At 45.2% G+C, this 21,502-nt stretch overlaps 4 protein-coding genes across 10 annotated transcripts; 3 read left to right on the top strand and 1 right to left on the bottom strand.

The window, feature by feature from the left end:
- The first annotated feature begins 91 nt into the window (after positions 1-91).
- atad5b (ATPase family AAA domain containing 5b) lies at positions 92-4,864 on the top strand. Of its 2 annotated transcripts, none has more exons than XM_029161895.3 (14): positions 92-781; positions 855-1,025; positions 1,091-1,187; positions 1,284-1,366; positions 1,545-1,693; positions 1,926-2,097; positions 2,194-2,465; positions 2,543-2,636; positions 2,710-2,774; positions 2,887-3,064; positions 3,158-3,264; positions 3,349-4,082; positions 4,219-4,377; positions 4,644-4,864. In XM_029161895.3, the coding sequence occupies exons 1-14, from the start codon at positions 286-288 to the stop codon at positions 4,720-4,722; spliced, it is 2,856 nt and encodes a 951-aa protein (XP_029017728.1). In that variant the 5' UTR covers positions 92-285; the 3' UTR covers positions 4,723-4,864. The 2 variants fall into 2 exon arrangements, with proteins under 2 accessions (XP_029017728.1, XP_029017719.1); XM_029161886.3 differs by having other exon boundaries at positions 93-781; positions 2,863-3,064.
- On the bottom strand, positions 4,794-6,747 carry tefm (transcription elongation factor, mitochondrial). Its single transcript, XM_029161986.1, has 5 exons — positions 6,587-6,747; positions 5,976-6,451; positions 5,728-5,877; positions 5,442-5,617; positions 4,794-5,337 (listed from the first exon to the last, which is right to left on the bottom strand). The coding sequence occupies exons 1-5, from the start codon at positions 6,627-6,629 to the stop codon at positions 5,073-5,075; spliced, it is 1,110 nt and encodes a 369-aa protein (XP_029017819.1). The 5' UTR covers positions 6,630-6,747; the 3' UTR covers positions 4,794-5,072.
- A 1,047-nt stretch (positions 6,748-7,794) lies between these two features.
- Positions 7,795-10,998, top strand: LOC114862665 (arf-GAP with dual PH domain-containing protein 2). Its single transcript, XM_029163234.3, has 10 exons — positions 7,795-8,070; positions 8,627-8,757; positions 8,976-9,067; positions 9,163-9,251; positions 9,349-9,461; positions 9,574-9,804; positions 9,877-9,939; positions 10,038-10,115; positions 10,246-10,474; positions 10,577-10,998. The coding sequence occupies exons 1-10, from the start codon at positions 7,983-7,985 to the stop codon at positions 10,603-10,605; spliced, it is 1,143 nt and encodes a 380-aa protein (XP_029019067.1). The 5' UTR covers positions 7,795-7,982; the 3' UTR covers positions 10,606-10,998.
- Positions 10,999-11,581: 583 nt separating this feature from the next.
- Positions 11,582-20,195, top strand: rhot1b (ras homolog family member T1). 6 transcript variants are annotated; one of them, XM_029156846.3, is made up of 20 exons: positions 11,582-11,952; positions 12,465-12,523; positions 12,604-12,685; positions 12,795-12,838; positions 12,944-12,997; positions 13,080-13,132; positions 13,814-13,922; positions 14,400-14,501; positions 14,663-14,761; positions 14,857-14,965; positions 15,063-15,183; positions 15,432-15,516; positions 15,887-16,032; positions 16,332-16,432; positions 16,703-16,833; positions 16,990-17,070; positions 17,471-17,593; positions 17,679-17,881; positions 18,358-18,480; positions 18,980-20,195. In XM_029156846.3, the coding sequence occupies exons 1-20, from the start codon at positions 11,916-11,918 to the stop codon at positions 19,095-19,097; spliced, it is 1,980 nt and encodes a 659-aa protein (XP_029012679.1). In that variant the 5' UTR covers positions 11,582-11,915; the 3' UTR covers positions 19,098-20,195. The 6 variants fall into 6 exon arrangements, with proteins under 6 accessions (XP_029012679.1, XP_029012696.1, XP_029012671.1 ...); XM_029156863.3 differs by having other exon boundaries at positions 16,987-17,070; positions 18,416-18,480; XM_029156838.3 differs by having other exon boundaries at positions 11,583-11,952; positions 16,987-17,070.
- The last annotated feature ends 1,307 nt before the right edge of the window (positions 20,196-21,502 follow it).

Raw genomic sequence — 21,502 nt, 5'->3', positions numbered from 1 at the left:
AGATTTACCGTTTTAGAGAGACACACTGTTCCTGGATACGATCTTTGGCGGCACGCGCATGTTTCATACGTCATTCGTGACGTAGCAGAAGCAACGTTCGCCTTTAAAAGCAAATCTCGTGCGCGGTAGAGTGATTTATTCACACTTTTAACACGTTATGAAATTAGCGGACTCACGCGGTTAGCTAGTCGTTGTAAACTACACTACAGGTACACAACTACAAGGTTGCACAAACTGACGTCACCCACTTCGTCACGAAAACAGCAGCTGAGCGCCAAATGCAAAATGTCTGCGGGCAGGTTTCCCCGTTGCAGTCCTTTAAAATGCGACACAAACGTACACGGAACACAGGAACCGAGGACGCGACGCGCCAGAGGAGGCGAACCGACGGGGGGTCAGCGACGCGCGCGCGCGCGCGCCTCGTGTTTGTCTGCCGGAACGGACGAGCCGCCGCGGCGCACGGGAGACGTGCAGATAGCGCCGATCTTCTGCGCAGCGCTGCGGAGAGAGATCAAAGGCATCGGTGAAGGCGCGACGGGCCAGCACGTGGAGAAGACCCGCAAACCGGCAGCCGGCGCCTCCCCGACTGACGGCGGGCTGAGGGTGAAAGGTCAGCGGATGTCCCCAGCGCTGACAGACAGGAGAGAACAGATGTCAGGCTCCGCTCTGAACATCTGCCTGGAGCGCATCCACACCTGCAACGCGACGTCTCCACTTCAGACAGCGTTCAGCACTTTGCAGACGAGAGCCGGAGCGGGGCCTCAGCGTTCACATTCCACAGGTCGTATCAGGCAGCAACGCTTCCCTGTAGTGACTCCCCTCTCTATAAAATGCCCCTGTGACCTTTTCCACAGGCAAGAGGAGACGATCCGACGAAAGCTCGGAGACCGCGTCCAAGCGCCTCAGGTGTGGCTTCACCGGAGCGAGCAAACTGAGCCGCACGCGCCGGCTGAAGCGGAGGGGGGGCGGCTCGGCGGGCCCGCCGGGCCACCGCGAGCCGCCCGGCGCTGCGGAACGGAGCAGCGGTGAGCGGTCACGGCGACACGGCTGCTGTTCGCACGCTCGTGTTTTACCTGCTGCCTTTGTCCAGGATCCGGTTGCGAGGAGGTCCTCTGGACAGACAAGTACGGTCCTCAGCATCCGGGAGACGTCATCGGGAACGCGGTGCCGGTGAATACACTGCATAGGTCAGTTTTCATATTGGCCTCTTTAATTCGTTTTTTTTAATGTAAAATATACACATCGTCTAATTGTTTCAATTGACTTTTCCTCCCATAATTCAGCTGGTTGAAGAAATGGAAACTGAGAGCTGACACCGAAGAGAGGAAAACCTCCGATGGAAGGAAACTAGAAGACAACACTAACGGTATGTGCCGGCGTTCCTCCATGACAGTTTTAAATGGCACGACCCAACATTTGTCTTAAGCCCGTTTCCTCTCCTGTTTCCTCAAGGCCGCGGTCGCGTTTAACGGCCCGGCGCTTCGCAGAACCTTGTGCGCGCGAACGTTTTTGTTGGAAAAGTAACGCCTCCCCCTCCTTCGCAGACTCGTGGGACTGTGGCGACTTCCAGGGCGAAGCTGGGCCGGACGGCGCCGGCGGGTCGTCGCTGGGCAGCGCCGTGCTGCTGACGGGACCCCCTGGGGTGGGGAAGACCGCGGCGGTGTACGCCTGCGCCCTGGAGCTCGGCTTCCAGGTTGGAAGTCCCTGCCAATTCTCCCTTTGAATGTGTAGACGACCTAGTATTTGATATAGTGCATGTGGTTTGGCCACTGGCGGGTCTTCCCAGTCACAGGCATAATTCTCAAGCTTAATGGATTTCTTGTGGCACCGAAACACTAACTTACTTGAGTTCCCAGACGTGATGTGACGGAATCTGGGCGTCACGCGTGAAAACGACTGCTTCTCCGTTTCCTCTTCGATCAAAGGTATTTGAGGTGAACTGCTCCTCGCAGCGCAGCGGCCGCCAGGTTCTGTCCCAGTTGCGGGAGGCCACCCAGTCCCACCTGGTGGAGACCTCGGGGAAGGACCCGCTGAAACCCGCTTCCTTCAGAGTCTACACCGGCACCAGCTGCTCCGCTAAATCGGAGGCTTCACCTGGTAGGACGTGAACGTCTTCCCTGAAAAACACAAAACGGCCTCTTTATTCCCTGGATGCAGACCACTATGAACATTTATCGCTGTCTTGTCTTTCAGCAAACGGTGCAGTTCGTCCTAAAAATGTCCTCCGGACCACAAAAAGGGGAGCAGAGCTGAGCGGCGGTCGTCGCGGGGGAAAGGCCACACCAGCCGCCCGCGCTCTGGCCCATTACTTTAAGATGAAGGCCAGAGCCGATGGCTTACGCTTCGGTGGCCTGTCGTCAGCCCAGAAACCAGACACCAGCGAACCCAGCGACCCACCGGGGGACCGGGACCACACGGTGCCGCGGAGCAAGAGGACGACCGCATCCCTCATTCTGTTTGAAGAGGTGGAGGATCTGTTATTTAATGCGCACGAGGGCACACACAGCCCATGTCGGGTCTGATCCGTCCTCTGCTCCCACAGGTTGATGTCGTGTTTGAGGATGATGTCGGTTTCTATGCGGCCATCAGGACTTTCATGACAACCACTAAAAGACCAGTCGTTCTAACCACCACTGGTAAATGCACAAACTGTAATTTTGAGTGGGTTCGGAGCCAAAATGCATGTGTGCGACTAAATGTCCTCTTCAGATCCTTTATTCAGAGAGCGATTCGGCTGCAACCTGGACGAAATTACCTTCGAAACCCCATCAGCTGTGAGTCCCACCTGTCTTTTCTTCAGCTCCAGCCTGTGCGCTTGCTGTTTTGGCCAGGCTCTAACTGTCATGAACCTCCTGCTGGAAGGCGAGTGTCTGTGCTTACCTGCAGCTGGTGGGTTCGGCCGAGCGCGTGCGGCTGCAGGCGGATGACGTCGGCGGCCTCCTCGCCCTGACCCGCGGCGACGTCAGGCGCTGCCTGCTGCAGCTGCAGCTCTGGGTGCGCGGCGGCGGAGGACGGGCGCCTCTGGGAGGACGCTCGCGGGAGGAAGCGGCGGTTTGTGCACAGTGTAAGTTCCTCGAGGGAAATGAGAATCCCCTTTCACGGATAAAAAACAACTCCTGGTCCGATTTGCAGTAATTGATTCAGTCCCATTATGTAGATGCAGGCTCTTTGGACCCACGAGTTCCCTCATGTGAAACAGGCTGCACCTCCAGCATGCTGGGTCTCGGACCCGTCACACAAACCCAACTGCTGAACTACTTGAAGGCAAGTATTTATTTCATGTTAACTTGGTGAGACAGTGCCTAAAGATAAAATGAATGCAACTTTAAGAAGCTTTTGATTCTTTAGAGTCGGTACTGGTCCGAAGCGGACATGAAGGAGCTGCTGATGCTTTTAGCTGAGAGCTGGAGACAGCGTGTGCCTCTCCTCTACTCCAACCTTGAGCTTTTACTACCCATCGGAGCCTGTGGAGCTTCAGTCCACTATCTGAACAGGGCTGCTTCCCCTGAGCTCCAGAGTGCAAACGTTACCTCAAAGCCGACTGACGGCAACCATGTTAGGAAAATCTCCAGGCTGAGCAGGAGGAAACACAACACATGTGCCACCACCTCATCGTGTGGCGTGAACCGCGGCAGCTCTGCGTCATTACCCAAAGCCCCGACTTCAAGTGACAACGTAGGACACAAAGCAGCCAAACTGGAAACTGACATCCTCGTTGCGGTGGCGGATTTTTTTGACGTCATGTCGTACCTTGATGCCACGCTTCCAGCTCCAGCACCGCTTGTTTCAGGTTTCAGGCCTGAGGGTTTTGTCTGGACCGGAGCAGAGCTAAAGGACGGTTTGTGGGACGACAGAGGCGATGAGGAGGGAGGGGGCTGGGGCCAGGAGAATCTGCTGCATATCCAGGCTGCTGTTGAGGGTCTGGGGTGTCACAGGTGCTGCTGGCTGTTGTCGGAGGCGTGGACCGCAGCCCAAAAGCACAGACAGACAATGGAGGACAAATTGTGGGAGACACTGGAGCGACCTGCTGCTTCTGAAACACAGAGCCTCCGCTTTGGCGTCCAGCCTCTGTGTTCCCCAAGGTGCGTCTGTTCTCCAGCTCTCCGTAACAGCCAGCATTCAAATAGTTGATATTTTGGTGTCGCTATGCAATAATGGAATAAAATACACCACTATTTTCAAAATGTCCATGTTTGTTTTTTCACCATGTACCTCCAGCGTGTCCCAAAAGAGATATGAGCTGAGCAGGGCAGTGTTTGGCAGTGAACCCTTCAGCCTGTTGGGGAACAGACGAGCCGTCAGTGTCGACTACATGCCCATCCTCCGGTCCATCTGTCGCTTCCAGAAAGCACAGCAACAGAACGAAAAGCCAGTCAGGTGAGAAAGACACACAAGGCTGGTGGCTGGATCAGGACTCAAAATCTGTCAAACTCATTGCAAAATAGCTTAAAGTTTACTATTTATTTATTGTCCTTCTAAGACGCATCTGTGTGACAGTAAAGGAGAGATGACAGTAGTGATTACTGAATTACCATTGCTTTTGTTAAATAGTAGTAATTGTGAAAGTTAATTCATTGTTTATGATGCATTTCAATGTGTGTTTTTTTTACAGAAACTATACTAATACTATCTTTGGTCATTAGGTATATTAACTACATGAGTGGCACAGGCCTGGGCCTCTCAAAGTCAACTATGAAACTACTTGCAGAAGATTTCCCATAAAGACCAAACTGCTCATTTTCAATACCTGTATTGTGCCGGAAAACATGAAATCTTTCTGAACACTAACACACTCACTTTAAACTGCTATGTTTATTCATATGTAAGTGCAACAATGAAATGTAAATAAATTTATTTTCATAAATTGTCTAACAAATTTTGTCTTAATTTAAAAAAAATACCCAAAACTATTATGCCTGAGAAAATTTGTTTCATGTAACATAAATATCCACAATATTTGACATGTAGCCACAACCACCAATAACAGTTTTTGGTAAAACTCAAAGGTTTGCATGGGCTCAGTCTGCCACTTTCGCAGATGTAGTGCGTTTTCTGGATGTGAGATGGGATCTTTAACTAGCGGATTCGCTGAGCAGCTCGTAAAAAGCCACAGCCTGAAGCAGGGAGTCACACAGTTCATCTCCTTCTTCTCTGCTCCCCATTTGGAAGGAGTTCCTGTACTTGATTAGCATCTCTCGAGTGAAGTTTACCCTGGGGAGCTTCTGTGTCACCGACTCACTCATCAGCTGACGCAGTGTCTGTGCCCCACTAGTCCGACACTCACCGACCATCAGTCCGAAATGGCGTCCTACAGCGATGCGCATCATATTGAGAACCCTGAAGAATATAGATGATATATATAAATGTAGTTCGCAAAGCCAATAATAACTCAAAATAGTATATAGGCATCATTTATAGCTAAATACAGTAAATCTGTTCACCTGGGAGGAATATTCAAATCTGGGGAGATTTTGGGCTCCAGCAGAGCGAACAACATGGCCTCTACTGCCCTCATATGGGCCATGATATGGAAGAGAGACGTATTCTGGATGGAGATGGAGGACTTCTCTACTATGTAAAAGTCTGCTGAAGGGAGGACTGACACGACTGCAGAGATCTGTTGACAGAAATTAACCAAATCTGTATACGCAGTCCTAAATTATGCACAACCTACACAAGGACAAGGCTGTAAATGCGTCTCAGCAACATGACATTTTAACTCCTCACATCATTCAAGTACGATGAAGCCATGTACGTTCCTCTGAGGAAATTCGGACAATCCAGCTGTTGCCAGTCCAGTACTGTCATCCCACGGTCGACATGAGCCCAGGCGATTTTATTTGTGCCACATACTATTGACACTATGGAATTGGCATCCTGGGTAAACACGTATAGAATAATGACAAGTTATCTGGTTGTTTAGTAAATGTGAGAGAGAAACACAAGCAGTTAACCTAAGTGGGCCAGAGCCTCACCTCCAGCCAGGTCCTGTCAATCTCTGGCCTGATGAACTTGGCCAGCTGGATCCTCACTTTCTTCTCCTTCTTAACCGGATTAAGGATAGAGTTGAAGACTACGACAGCACTTTTGTGTTTGAGCAGCGGCACGTTCACCACACTCTCCAGCGTTTTGAAGGGTCCGTTTTTAGTCCGGTACTCCACGAGGTTGACCGACTTGCGGCCCCTCAGAAGCTTGACACTCGCCAGCTCTGACGGGGTGGCGTTGTTGAGGAGCTGGAGGATGGTGTGTCGTTGCTCGGGGCTGTAGCAGGCGTCCAGGGGCTTGGCGGCGTCATCCTGGCAGGGCTCATTGGTGGAGGACAGGGTGGCGTTTAGGGTCTCGAAGTTCGCCACGGGAACCCGGCTTCTCCAACAACACGTGCACTGGAGATAGCGCAGGTCCAGTTCGGGGAGGCAGCCGTGCTGAGGGCGGTGGAACAGACCGTACCTGCCTGTGGGGGAAACACACCGAGGGCTGTGACAACTTAAAGTAGCTTAGAGCAATACTATGATGTAGCATGGTCTAGCGTAGCGTAACCCATCCGTAGGTGAGAATCTTATATTATCAGACAGCTACAGACACTCACCTCTTTGAACGACCACAGACAGGAACCGCCGAGCGACCCACATCGTCTTCAATTAAAACGGCTAATCACGCATTTTTAAGATGCAACAGAGAGTAGGTTGAACAACTTCACCCTTCGGTTATTTTCCGTCGCTTTACAATCGTCCGGTGTTGCACAGATACGCCACTTACTTTGGTTCCGGGTTGTTTCTTCTGTTCTGTACTTAGTTAATATGAATAGCCCCAACATTATTCTAATCCACCGAGCTGCTTTCATGCATATTTGTTTAATTTTGTTGGTTTCATATTTTTATTTCCTTCCTCTGTTCATCACTTTTAGTTCCTTATTGTTTGTAAGACAATCTGATATACTGGCACATCATTAATTATAACATCTCTCCAATTAGCAAATATCCTAAATTAATACGTTGTATTTTATATATTTTATATTTTATACGTTGCACATTGTGTATTTTTACATTTGACTCATTGACTCCCTATAACAATTCAATTAGCATTTTTCCATAATCAGCTTGATCCTGCCACCTAGTGACATGTTTATATAACTGCGCAGCTTTTCCTTATGTATAGGCCTTCACCATTACTTCTGTCATTACCTTACATTTAAATACACGAGGTCTTTCAATAAAAAAACAAGCAGAAGTCAAGTGATACTGGAGGTTTTTACTGTTGAGCTCAAGTTGGAAAAAAAACTATTTATTTTAAGATAAAATAAGTAATGAATGTAAAAATTCCTAACTATAGATTCCAGTGATGACTTAAAGCTTTTGAAGATGCCAAAGCATTTCAAATGAAATAAAACATTTATTAAATATTTATACCCATATTATATAAACCAGATAAACACTGACTGACTGAACCTTTGATCAGGTTGAAGTTATGAGGTATAATCTGTTCTTTCCCGTTAAATATATGTAAACAGTTTATAAAAAAGTATTTTACTAATTTAAAGCCAACCCTATCAGACTATTCAGTCTCCAGTATTACATGCATTATGCCCATAATGGATTTTAATCAACAGCAACGATGAAATGTGACTTTATTTGAAATAAAGTATTAACATCACAATCCACATTTCTTAAAATAAAATGAGTTACACAAGTGTATCAGCCCAACATATAATTCAGTCACCCTGTAACATGGTGAGGTCTGTTTCACTTCCTTTCTCTGTTATTTCTGGACACCGGTTTGTGTGCAGAACAATAAACTTCATGATGCTCTGCTGGTAAGAGGAAATGCTGAGCCAATGACCAGTGAGAACAAATAACCCTTCATCAGCTAAACAGAATACGCAGCTCTGTACCATAGGCAATTTGGAGTCAATATGGAGTTAATAGCGAAAAGCTCATCTACTGGAACCCACCTGGCAGTCTGACAGAAGCAAAGTGTCTTCACCTATGGCCAGTCTGGAGAGAAATAACAAGATCCTGCTGGATTTGGTGCGTCAGCCAGGGAACAGCTCATGTGCTGACTGTGGAGCTCCGGGTGAGTGCAATAACAAAGACTCAGAATCAAAACATAATTAAAACATACAAACATCTTAATTTAACCAGGATTCCTATACAGTAATGTGTAATGCTTGCTGTACCTTTAAACATAGATAATTTAAATTATATATTATATATATATGTATTACAATTATATATTATTAGACCCATTCACTGAATGTTATTCAGTGTAGTTTTATGTTTTAATTAAATTTAAAGATTAGTAAACCAGGATCCAGCCTGGGTCACGTTTAATAGATGGCTTATAAACCTCCGATAGGGGAAGTGGAACTGCTGCATATTCTACAGTGTGAGTTCATGATTGTTCCTCTGTAAATCACTGTCACAAACAAGGAGGTTTTACACTGTGTGCTCACGTGAAGAGGAGGAAAAGAGAACATTATTTTCACTCTAAGTCTAATAAGAGATGACTTCTTCTCCCAGATTCTCCCTAGAAAAGACACGGTCGCGTGATTGGTGGTGTAGTTATTGTTAACAGAACAAGTCACACTGTGAACTTGCTGTATTTATTAGAGGTTCCGTTGTGTTCACAGAGCCCGACTGGGCGTCCTACACTCTCGGCATCTTTGTGTGTTTGAACTGTTCGGGGATGCATCGCAACCTGCCCTCTGTCAGCAAAGTCAAATCCATACGTCTGGATCTCTGGGAAGATTCACTCATAGAGGTACACGTTTGTTGTCCATTTTAATTTTATAGGTCTTTGCTTGACAGCTTTATAAATTGAAAAGGTACATATATTTTTATAGTTTCATTTTTCTTCTTCTGACCTTCTAATATGCCTCGATTCAAACATCACCAGTTACATTATTTTGCTACTTTATTTGGTTATGTATGATGAAATGAACACTGAATATTTAATGCTCTGTTATGACACGGATCCAGTTCATGCGAGAGAGAGGAAATTCTGCAGCCAAAGCCATTTTTGAGAAGTTTGTCCCTGCCTTCATTTATCAGCCACAGCAGAAAGACTGTATGTGAGTGTCACCACTGAACCCACTTCAGTTTAAAAAGACATTCACGTTCGAGCCGTGAGGAGACAATGATGGGTGCTTCGCTCTTTTGCTTTAAGCGTTCTCAAGGACCAGTGGATCCGAGCAAAGTATGAAAGGAGAGAATTCACGGCAGAAAACAACTTCCTTTATCAGTCCTATTATGCAGGTGATTATCCTATACACAACACACAACTTCCCATTGACACAATGTTCAATTAAAGGTGTTTTATCTGGCTGTTTTGAATTTGGCGTATCTCATTCAGATCCATTTGAGTCAACGCTGTGGAAAAAGGGCAAAGACAACAAGCAGTTTCTAAAGAGAATCTTTCTGCTGTCTCGGAAAGACTTCACCCTAAAATACTTCATTAAAGAGGATGTGAGCATTTCCTTTACCTCATCATCAGTAACAGTGTTCTGTGAGAGTGTAGGCATTTCAAAGCGTTTCTTATGGTGCATTATTTTATTTCATCTCGTTAACTGGAACAAAGTCCAAGGTTCCCAAAGCTGTCATCTCCATGAAGGACCTGAATGCAGTTTTCCAGCCAGAGAAGATCGGCCACGCTCACGGGCTGCAGATCTCCTACCTGCAGGGCGACCGCACCAGGAACCTGTTTGTGTACCACGAGAACGGGCAGGTGATCGTGTCAGTGTTCAACGCCATCCGAGCGACGCGCTTCGCGTACCTTCAGAAGAAACATCCCAGTCAGCAGGACAGCGAAGTGAGTTTGTTTAAAGCGTCAACCTGCAGCTTCAGGGCAGTTACGCGTGAGTCTCACCTTCTTCTCTTTTAGTTGATACCTCAGATAACGAGACACTACCTGAAAGAGGGCTACATGGAGAAAACAGGCCCCACGGTCTGTTTGCATTTACAATATGCACCTTCATCTTTATAATCTGATGAAACATGATCTGGGCTCATGTTTTTACTCACTCTCTCTCCCCACGTCCTCAGCAACGGGAGTCATTCAAGAAGAGGTGGTTCACACTGTGCTCCATAAGCAGAAAGCTTCTGTATTTTAAAACGCCACTGGTAAGTGTGTGTGTGTGTGTGTGTGTGTGTGTGTGTGTGTGTGTGTGTGTGTGTGTGTGTGTGTGTGTGTGTGTGTGTGTGTGTGTGTGATGAGGGAACTTATTGTTTGACACATTAATGCCTCTGACAGGACGCCACAGATCTGGGTTCCGTCTTCATCGGCTCAGAGAGACACAACTACTCCGTTTCCGAGACCACCAGCAAGAGCTCGAGGAGCGGCCGGTGGCACCGCGGCATCGCCCTGCAGACCCCCACCAGGCAGTTCGTGTTCATGTGTGAGCAGGAGCAGGAGCAGGCGGAGTGGCTGGAGGCCTTCAGAGCGATCATCTCCCAACCCATGACCCCGGAGGACTATGCTAGTAAGACACTGTTAGAGATCAGAGCAGCTAATGTCTCATATAGATTAGTTCATATAGAAATATTTACTCCTAACTCTCTGTGTTTGTCTTCTTTTAATAAAGATGAGGCCAACTTGAGAAGAGGGAAATAACTGGAACCGTTCAGGATGCATCGGACTAAACAGAAAAGAGGCTTAACAAATCAACACAAACAAAACACTTTACTGGCACGGCTACATGCAGTATTTCTTCATTCTACTGCATTGTCATTGCAAAGATCTCTATGGAAGTAATTCCTAAAAGTATTCTTTTTTTAATACACCATTAATGCTGGAACCAAATATTGTATATTTTGTATCGTATGCAGAGGCAGTATGTATACTTTGCTTTTTCACTATATATGTATATAAATTATAACTGTTTAATGCTTTCTGGTTTTATGTATACAAACTGTAAATAATGTGAATGAATGTAGCACAGCAGATCTGTACCTTTTTACTTTATTTTAGTGATACTACCCTGCTGATAAAGGAACAAAAAATCTATCACATGCTATTTGTGTAAATGCACAACACCTACAGTAGACTACTTATGCTAGTAATTCTTTTTTGTGGGAAATTTTGTGGGAATATTTTATTGTTTTGTGCATCATATTTATGTGAGAGCTTAATGTGAACAAACATTTAGTCTACTGCAGTAACAATACATGAGTAGAACTGATAAGGTCAATTAAATAATTGAGATAATATTCCCTGGCAATATAATAATACGAGTCTTATTGTTTGTTTTAAAATACTGTTTAACCTAGAAATGTTGGTACACCTCACGTGATCCTCTACAACTTCCAATTTCCTGCTGTTCCTATTATTACCTGCGGGCGGCGCACGTTGACAGGAGCTGCAGAGCTGTTAATAGACAGGAGGTCTCACTCATTCCCATATTAGGGCTAGGTCATTAACTAAGGGAGATAGCTCTGAAAATAATTCAGACCTCCGTCTGTAGACAGTAGTAGACAGTTTGTATTGGTAGTTAACAGTCATATTAGATATACAGAAAAGTGGGTGGCTTCGATTTCTTCAGGCGCTTTCCTCAGCCACAATAAACGATCTTTGCTGATCTCGCGCCGAGAGTTGAAGCGAAGGGGCGGGGTGGACCGCGCGCTCACTGTCGCCAGTAACGGCCGGGTTTGTGCGTCGGTGAGGCGGCGGGACCAGCAGGAGCCACCCCGCGGGTGACATTTAATAAAACGCCTCTCGCGTGCACGGGTAAATCACGCGTGTTGCGCTGCGCTGTGCTGTGCGTGTTTGGCGAACGCGGCGTCCGCGGGCGTCCGACATGCGAACGTAGCCGTTAGCGGGCGAGCCAGGCCGAGGAGAGCTGGTCCCGGGTCGTCTCCCTCCCGGGCGGCAGCGCCGATGCGTCACAGCCCCGCGGACCGAGCTGGTCGTCGCCGCCGGAGAAGATGCGCAAGGACGTGAGGATACTGTTGGTGGGAGAGCGTAAGTACGAGTGGGGCGCTAACGGATGCTAGCGGCTGGGACCGCGATGCTAGCAGCTGGGCAGCGTCCGGGTGGCGATGATGCTCGTGCCCGCTTTAAAGTCGCGTCCCCTCTTTGCAGATATTACATTGAAAACAGAGCAGCTAATTGTCTTAAACCAGCCTCTTTTGAATGAACGAAACCGTTCTCATCTTCCTCTGTGTTATATTTGTTCATTGACTCGCTGAATAAAGGGAAGCGTCCTCCAAAATGATTTCTTTTCCAGCTGCTCATTTTTTAGGAACTAAAATGTTTCCCTTTGTTTTTCTAAACACCGGTTCCGTAAAGTAAACCCACGAAGAAGCCTAATGTTTAAAAGTCAATACGGCAGCGCTTCAGGTTGTGTGGAGTTGTGTGTGTCCTGGTCACATGTGCAGTGTTGCCTGTGAAGCTCTATAACTATATTCGTGATTAATCGAGAAGTTGTGTCACTCACTGAGTGTGTGAACAGAAGCGGTTTCTCCCTTGCACAGCCAAAGTGGGGAAGACCTCTCTCATCATGTCCCTGGTCAGCGAGGAGTTCCCAGATGTGGTACGGAGAACACCATTAACCCCTCGACCTCTCGCTGTTTCACCCTCGTGTCCTGTTGCCAACGCTTGTGTCCGTCCTAGGTTCCCTATCGAGCTGAAGAGATCACGATACCTGCGGATGTCACTCCTGAGAGAGTCCCCACGCACATCGTGGACTATTCAGGTTGTTGTGCGCTGTCGTTAAGTCGTGTCTTCGTCCGGTTATGCCTTTTGCTGTCTGGTGAATTGTGAGAGATGAGTAGTTGATTGTAGTACACGTTTCCCTCCCACAGAGGCGGAGCAGACAGATGAGCAGCTGTTTCAGGAGATCTCCAAGGTCAGTTGGTGTATGATGCAGAGAGGAACAGAAAAGCAAAGAGAAAACTGCTGAGTTCAGGTTAAATCCTGATGGATGTGTGTTGCTGTTGTTGTTTGCTTACAGGCAAATGTGATTTGCATCGTCTACTCTGTCAACAACAAGAAGTCCATAGAAAAGGTGAGTGGTTCTGCTGTTGAGTAGTACAACTGAACTCGAGTGTAGATTACAACCTGTCAATCAAAACCTCTGTTTGCCGTAGGTGACCAGTCACTGGATCCCACTCATAACTGAGAACACAGACAAAGACAGCAGGTGTGTGCAAGTCTTACGTCTACAAACAGTCAGCATGCACCAGTAGCCTTAGAAACCACAACAGGTTTAAAAGCCAGTGTTCTCTCTATCCGTTTGATTCCCGCTGTCGGCTTGGGTTCTGTGGTGTCCTATTACAGAAATATAGTCTTTAAGTGTGTGAATGTGTGATGGACCGGTGGTCTGTGCAAGCTGAACCACACATCCCACCCACCTGACAGCTGGGATAGGCTCCAGCATCAAGCAGTTATACTTGGTAACATAATAAAACAAGATGGATATTAAATTGGACAGATACACAAAAGATATGTGTGATGTTATTTGTTTGTTTAGTAAATGCTACACAACTTATTAATTAAAAGAAATATTCTTGAAAACTCCAGTTTGTTAATGCCCAAAGAAATGTAAATAAGACCCTTTTTGTGAAGCAACACCTTAACTTTGGAAATTGCCTACTGCAGCTTGAAGTGATGACACAGGGTCACAGGCTGGAAAATTGCTTCACTGTGAGCTGCAGACAAAATGCATCAATACACATGAGAACCTTCTGCCTTCTTTTATGTGGGATTTCACTGTGAAATTACTCGCTGGGGAACAAAATAACGAAATATGTAAAAAAATAAAACAGTCTTTCTATTTTAGTTTGGTAATCTGTCTTGTGTCCTGCATTGTGATTGTGTCCAGGGTTCCTCTGATCCTCGTAGGGAACAAGTCTGACCTGGTGGAACACAGCAGCATGGAGACCATACTGCCCATAATGAACCAGTACAGTGAGATAGAGACTTGTGTTGAGGTGAGACAACGGCCGCACTGTGTTATTGCTGTTGTGTCTCTAATATTAAAGTTTCATTTTCATCTTAAGATCATTAAGAGCTTTATTAAAAACGTTGTTCAGGGTTTTTTTTTAACATGTTTTCGACAACTGTTCATTTAGTCACACGTTGGTGCTGAGTTCACTGACTGCTGCTTCCTAACAGGGCGTCGCCTGTGGTTGTTTCTTTTCCTCAGACCGGTTAATTACATGAGGCGTGTCGCTCAGACAGATCCTGTGTGTTAATACCCTGTCTGGCCTGTACTTAACTCTCACACATATACACTCGTACAGCATATATACAGACTCACACTGACACGTGGGTGAACTGCCATGAAGCTGCTTTGCCGGGTCACTGTTGCATTTACAGATACTGCTGTTGCTGATCCCCAATACATGTCAGGAAGGAAGCTGAAAACATATGTATAACCAAATTCTCTAATTTTTACTTGTTTGTAGTGTTCAGCAAAGAACCTTAAGAACATCTCAGAGCTGTTCTACTACGCCCAGAAGGCGGTTCTGCACCCCACAGGCCCTCTCTACTGTCCAGAGAAAAAAGATGTGAGAGCAAAGATTAGCTGTTTGGCTCAATAAGTGCTTAATGGCCTGTTTTACTGCAGTTGACAGTGGCTGCTTTTATGAAACTTAAAGAATAAAATTATTTCAAGTACCTTAAATTCAATTATTCTAAATAAGTAGCTTGACTTGTTATTGATTTGCAGATGAAGCCACTTTGTGTTAAAGCCCTCACTCGGATTTTCAAAGTGTCAGACCTGGACAATGATGGGATTCTAAATGACAACGAGCTCAACTTCTTCCAGGTAAATCAAGTGATGGCTGTTGTGATGAACATTAGAATTCATGAACCTCAACTTGTCTTGGGTGATCAGCTCCACCTATGTTTGTCCCCTCACAGCGGACATGTTTCAACGCCCCACTAGAGCCTCAGGCATTGGAGGATGTAAAAAATGTGGTGAGGAAGAATTTAAACGATGGAGTCTGTGACAACGGACTCACTCTGAAAGGTAGGGATTAAGTGATCGAACTTCCCCCTGTGCTGATTTGACACAGAAACTGCATTCACATTATTCCTGCTTTGTTTTTCTCTGACCCCTTTTTCAGGGTTTCTCTTCCTGCACACCTTGTTCATTCAGCGCGGTCGCCATGAAACGACTTGGACAGTGCTGAGGAGATTTGGATATGATGACGACCTGGAGTTAAATCAGGACTACCTCTTCCCTCCGTGAGACTCAGTCTATCTTTCAGATGCATGGCTCCAATGAAAAAACAGTCACAGCTGGTAGTGTTGTTAGTGTAAACCTGTAAATTGTACAATACAGGCAGTACTTGATTTAACACTCCTGTCAGATATGTGCACAAAGAGCAGAGCAGTAAGTGAAGCATAAAAAATGTGTAATGCTACTCGTATGTCTCACTTTTTGGCGCATTGGTTTCATTTATGTGTCTTCTTTGCGACGTCTCTCTCTTTAGGTTGAAAATCCCTCCAGACTGCACCACCGAGCTCAACCATAATGCCTACCTCTTCCTCCAAAGCGTCTTTGACAAACATGACAAGGTATAATCCTGTGCGCCTTGTTCTTTATTTACATTGGCCTTTGCCCTGGGGAGGCACTTAGAAGAAGCTGCTAAGTAGCCAGCACAGGAGAAAACCAAAATACACTCCAACAGCCAACACTGACCACCTGCTGAGGCGTTATTCAACGTCCTGCCGCTGAGAAGGGATTGACAGACGAATTAGCCACGAGGTTCGAATGAAAGTCAAAGAGTGAATGTGGCAGCTTGTGCCCAGTTTGTCCACCAGGAAATATGTGCGTTTATAAGGCAACTGATTATCTTATTAGTTATTATTAGTGAAAGTTGATGAACTGGGGCCGGTGTACACTTTAAGTCCTAGTATAACACTAACAAACTTTTGTGTCTATCAGGACCGTGACTGTGCCTTGTCACCAGATGAGTTGAAGGACCTGTTTGATGTGTTTCCATACATGCCCTGGGGTCCAGATGTCAATAACACAGTTTGCACTAATGACCAGGGCTGGATTACATACCAGGGGTACCTCTCCCAGTGGACGTAAGTTAAAAAATGTTCAAGAGGTGTTTTACTTTGCCATATTTCTTCTGTTGCTTGTTCTGAGGCTCTTGTCTCAGTGCAACTATTTATATTTTAAACAGCATGCAACACTAACATTGCATTAATTCTACAAAATATTAACGTTCTACACAAGCTTTGAATTGAGTTTATGTTCTTTTAAAGAGTTTTCAAATGTTTCTGGAAGATACTTCTGTTAAAATGTTAATGTAAATAAAGAAATACTTCTTGTTTTTTATTTGTATGAATTTTCATTCCTGTTGCCTTTTCATATTTGTCAGGCTGACTACGTATCTCGATGTCCAACGATGCCTGGAGTATTTGGGTTACCTCGGTTATTCAATAATTGCTGAGCAGGAGTCTCATGCATCAGGGATTACAGGTAAACCACACCACTATCTTTATACTCATTGTTATTATGGTATGGGAATCATTCGTAATAATAATAAATTAAGTTGTGGGTAGTTAATTTGCAGTTTTATTAATTTATGTGTTTAACATATCAGTATTGTTAAGGATTATTGGTTATTATCATCTTTCGTGGGTTATTGAGCAGCTCATGCAACACTTCAAAGCGTTGTTGCTGACTGATTGCAGGCATGTGTTTTGTGTACGACTGATCCACCGAAGCCTGTGTTTTCCCCCCCTGCAGTGACCAGAGATAAGAAGATTGACCTGCAGAAGAAGCAGACGCAGCGCAGCGTTTTCCGCTGCAACGTCTTCGGGGATATTGGCAGCGGCAAGAGCGGCTTCCTTCAAGCTTTTCTGGGCCAAAACTTGATGGTAAACAAACAAACGCCAGCATGTTAGGTTGTCTACGGATGTTAAAGGGACGGTGGTAATGGGTTTCAACACTGTCCAACTAAGAGACTACATAAAGCAATATAAATATGCTGTATTCAGTTTATACATTTTTATATTATGTCCCTTTTTCAGCAGCAAAATATGATTAAAGAGGAGCACAGATCCTATTATGCCATCAGCACAACATATGTTTACGGCCAAGAGAAATATCTTCTTGTAAGTATGAATGTTACCTGAAATGTTGTATTACACGAGTCATGTAGTTTTTATTACATAGAACAATAAGATAATGAAGTCATGTGTTTAGGCAGTTTTGCGTGCGTCCGTGTGTGAGACTGCAGTGTGAGGCACAACACAGTTGCGGCCCACTATGTGGTTGCTGTTCTTATCTGTCTCTTTTACATAAGCTACTTATAGTTTTAACCTGGCGCTATTGTTTGACGTAGCGTTTCTACATGGTTCGCATATGTTCTTAGACTTCTTTCAAACATGGCTGCTCTTTGTCTGGATGTAAACACCTAGAAAAATATTTAAGCGTCAGTTTTATCCATTTGCATCTAATTTGTTATAACGTCTGAAGATCACAGTCATTGTACTGTTTATATTCTCCTCTCAGCTTCATGAGGTCTTCCCTGACTTTGACTACCTGTCTGACGCCGATATGGCCTGTGACATCGTCTGCCTGGTCTACGACGTCAGCAACCCCTACTCCTTCGAATACTGTGCAAAAGTCTTCAAGGTAAAACTTGACTGCACTGTCTCGTCGAATGCCAAACCAGAAACCACATTAAAACAGCATCGCTTCTTCTCTCATCCTTCTACAGCAATACTTCATGGACAGCAAAACGCCCTGTATGATGATAGCGGCGAAGTCCGACCTGACCGAGGTCAAACAGATGTACCGCTGCAGTCCTCTGGAGTTCTGCAGGAGGCACAAGATGCCTCCTCCCCAGTCCTTCACCTGTAACACAGCGGCAGCACCCAGCAAGGACATCTACACCAAACTTACCACTATGGCCATGCACCCGTAAGTATGCACACACCTACCGTCAGAAGGTGTCAAACGTCCTCTATGAAGTAGATTTTCAAGAGAAACTACATTGATGTAGAGAAATTCATAAATACAATGAAATTAAGTTGTGAGACCCCATTAAAGTGCTATTGTATTATACTTACAGTAGATAGGATGCTTTTGTGTTTTTATCTTATCTCATGACTGGGAATTCTGTCCGTTCGTTTGGACAGACTTCCTCCCTGTCCATATCAGACATCACCTCTGTGACTTGTGGACATGTTGCGGGTGAATGCTGGGTTTCCTGCTGAGTAGTGTGCTTCAGCTCTCCCAGAGGCTCACTCTTCAGCAGTCACTCACTCTCACTCTGCTCTCTGTAGACCTGACTCTCATCCACGCAGATCTCTGCTAACGGTGGTGGCATCTTTTAGCTGTTAACCTCTCCCCCCTTCGCCCGTTGGGTTGTTGTGTTTCCCCTCATCTTTCCCCAGCCACGCCCGGTTGCGCTGCATGTGCACTTGTAATCGGTGCACTTTCTGCTTGTGTCAGAACCTCCTCAACTCTGAGCTGCTGCAGACGGTCAGGACTAAACTCTACGCTGTCGTACACAGAAGGTCCTCTTCTCTTTTTGCTCTTGTGACATCACGGTGCGCTGTCATCTCTGAATCATCTGCCATTCTTTAAGTTGTTTGCGGTGGTGCTGCATCACCGCTGATGACAGTGGCTGTATGTGTTTGTCTTTGTTGTGAAGACATCGAATGAAGCAATGCTTTTTGCATTTCTGTTCAGTTGCTCTTTTTTCTTTTTTTTTCTTTGCAAGCTACGTATAGTGTTTGTTCTGTTTGATTCATATTTCATTGTCATCCGAGTCCCGTGTTGTTTTCTTTGCTTATGTCTCATATAACAATGTCTAAACTTGTCTCTTGTGTTGTCACAATCCTGCATGTCTCATGTTAATGCTTAGTTTTTGCTTTAGCATCATATTTCATTACCATCTTTTTATATGTTCTTTTTGATGGTGTTATGCATCATTATTTTGTTCTTGCGGTCATCTCATTCTGTTCTATTTTTGTCTTCCCTTCATCCTGTATTTGCCTTTTCTCTCTTCAACAGACACGTAAACCAGGCAGACCTGAAGAACTCCACCTTCTGGCTGAGAATGAGTGTCGGGGCCACAGTGTTTGCAGTGTTGGGCTTTGCCATGTACAGAGTTCTTCTTAGGCCACGGTGATTCCCAGGACCTGGGTTGGACCCACTTATACAGTAGAGCTCTTGTGACCATAAGACTCTTCCCTATATAAAATCTGTCATAGATTTGTAGATTTGTCAAAAAGAAACTATTTTGTCTGAGTCAAAAGTAATGATTAAAATTATCTTAGCCAAGTTAATTTTCATTACATGTTACATTTTTATTCCACTGTAAATTTCTCTGCTTGGGGATAAAAGAGAAAAATCTTTAATTTTGTACCAAAATTGCTAATTTGCATAACTTGTCTGCAAATATTTAAAAACGAAAGTAATATATTTATATACCAATGAGAGAACGCTGCTGGTAAGTCTTTAAATAGCTATTTTTTTGGTTGCTTGCAGTTAAATGAACAGCTTCGTGTCTCTGTGATGGGTGACGGCAATAGAAGTGATGCTTTTAATATGGTCAGCTATATGTAAATATTGTATATAATAGACAGTACTTTTGTTTGTCTTTGTCTGATTCACACAACACAAATACAGAATGCAAAGGTGTTGGTTGAATAGCCAGCTTCTAAAATCACTGTCTCAGCATTAATGCTGTCACTGATGACCCTTGTCCTCTCATGGCCAAATGCTTGGACACTTGGGGATGTCGGTGATGGATCTGTTTGTGTGTGATGTGCGGTCAGGTGTGCTGCTCTTTCTCATGTCTTCCCATGTTGGCCACTGTGTCAGCGTGTGTGTGTCTGTGTGTGTGTGCGCGTGTGCTAACCGTACATGTCCAAAATATTCTATACAGCCATTTTATGTCTTTTCTTTGCATGCTTTTGGTTTTCTGACTACATTCCAGTGTTTGGGCATGACGCTACCACTAAATGTTGACTCGGCTTCTCCACTTTGCTTGTCATCTTCCACTAATCCAGGAATGTGGTGAAGGGTATTGATAGTAGTGGTGTCTAGATGCCAGTTGGGCCACAGTGAAGTAGTTTGATCCCGTCGTCAGATCAGCCCTTGGTTGTAGAATATATGTATCATTGTCATCCGACACTGCTGCTGTACTGCTTGTTACAGGGTTCAGCTTGATGTATTCATGCAGCCCTGCCTTTCCAAGTTTACAATAAAGAAATGTCTCATCAGGTGCCTGATTTGATTATTGTGTTTGCAAAAGACATATAACGATTTTAATTTATTCAGTGGAAATTGGATAATAGCAAAATTATTTATAATAAATCTACCAACATATGAAGTGGTACTTCTGTGGGGAGATCAAGTATTTATATTTCCTGACCATCCTTATAATCATATCTTAATGTCTGTGTGTGACATGAGTTTTGTAAACGCAGACGATTGACTCAAACTAAATGTAAACTGTATCACTAGACACAGGAGGGCAGCATTGTCCAAGACTACAGCAAACACTACTAAACTCTTACTAAGCTATGTATTAGGAGTCTAGTCAGATTTTAAACCCTAATTTATACATGCATATTTCTAATACCTTATTTTACCCTGAGCCTCATGAAGCAGACTTGCAAAAACAAGCCAGCATCCATGCATGCACTGCTTGGGTTTGTTGAAGCCATAGTTCTAAGGCACAGCAATAGTGAGTGTGAGTTCAAAGCAACAGGGATTTCTCTAGTTTTAGTTTTTAAGAACAGCACAAATGATCCAGAAAGTAGAAGCTTAAGGTCTGTGTTGACCATGCATGATACAGGGACAACTGTTTTAACTGAGAGAGAAATAAAACTGTGTTAGTGGCACATGAAACAAAAGCTGCTGGGATTGTCTAGGGAGTTTACGGTAAATATAAATTAGGCCTCCTGAGCTGTTAATTTATACATGAGCTTAGCTGTCGCACAGCAGGTGTTTTCCTGCTGCACATCTCGTCTGTCTCTCCTTTGTGTTCGCACCCTTTCCCCCCCTCACGCTTCCACCTCCGACACCATGACAGGAGTTCACGCTGCTCAGTGATATGATGCTGGTGGGACTTGTGAGGACGCAGTGAAGCTACGTCACAGAGAACGTGGGTCTGGATGTAAAATGGGGGAATTTGTGCAGCTGTGGACCACACGAGCTCAGCACGGACGGTGGTGAATACTGTGATGAACAACTGAGCTGTGGCTCAGGAAAAGACCCTCCAGGTTTCAGATGATCACTTAGCCTTTTTGTTTCCATGGCAATGATCTGACTGGAGAAGTTAGTGGACCTCACCGGTATGACGGACTGGACATCGAGTCCGTTGGACAGATGCACAGTGAAAGGTACCATAGAGAATACAAGACTTTAGGATCATACGCCAGTGATGGAGAGACAGGCAGCTGTTCTGACAGTGACCCAAGGTTCCTGGAAAGTGCGGGGGTGGCTGGTGCCCCCCCCCCTACAATCTCTACCGTCTCTCCGCCCCCTCAGCATCTCTCTCTCTCTCTCTCTCTCTCTTTCTCCCTC

The sequence above is a fragment of the Betta splendens genome, chromosome 1 (genome assembly GCF_900634795.4).
Source record: "Betta splendens chromosome 1, fBetSpl5.4, whole genome shotgun sequence".
Lineage (NCBI taxonomy): Eukaryota > Metazoa > Chordata > Actinopteri > Anabantiformes > Osphronemidae > Betta > Betta splendens.
Note: the sequence above shows the minus strand (reverse complement) of the source record. Positions and strands in the feature narration are given on the sequence as shown.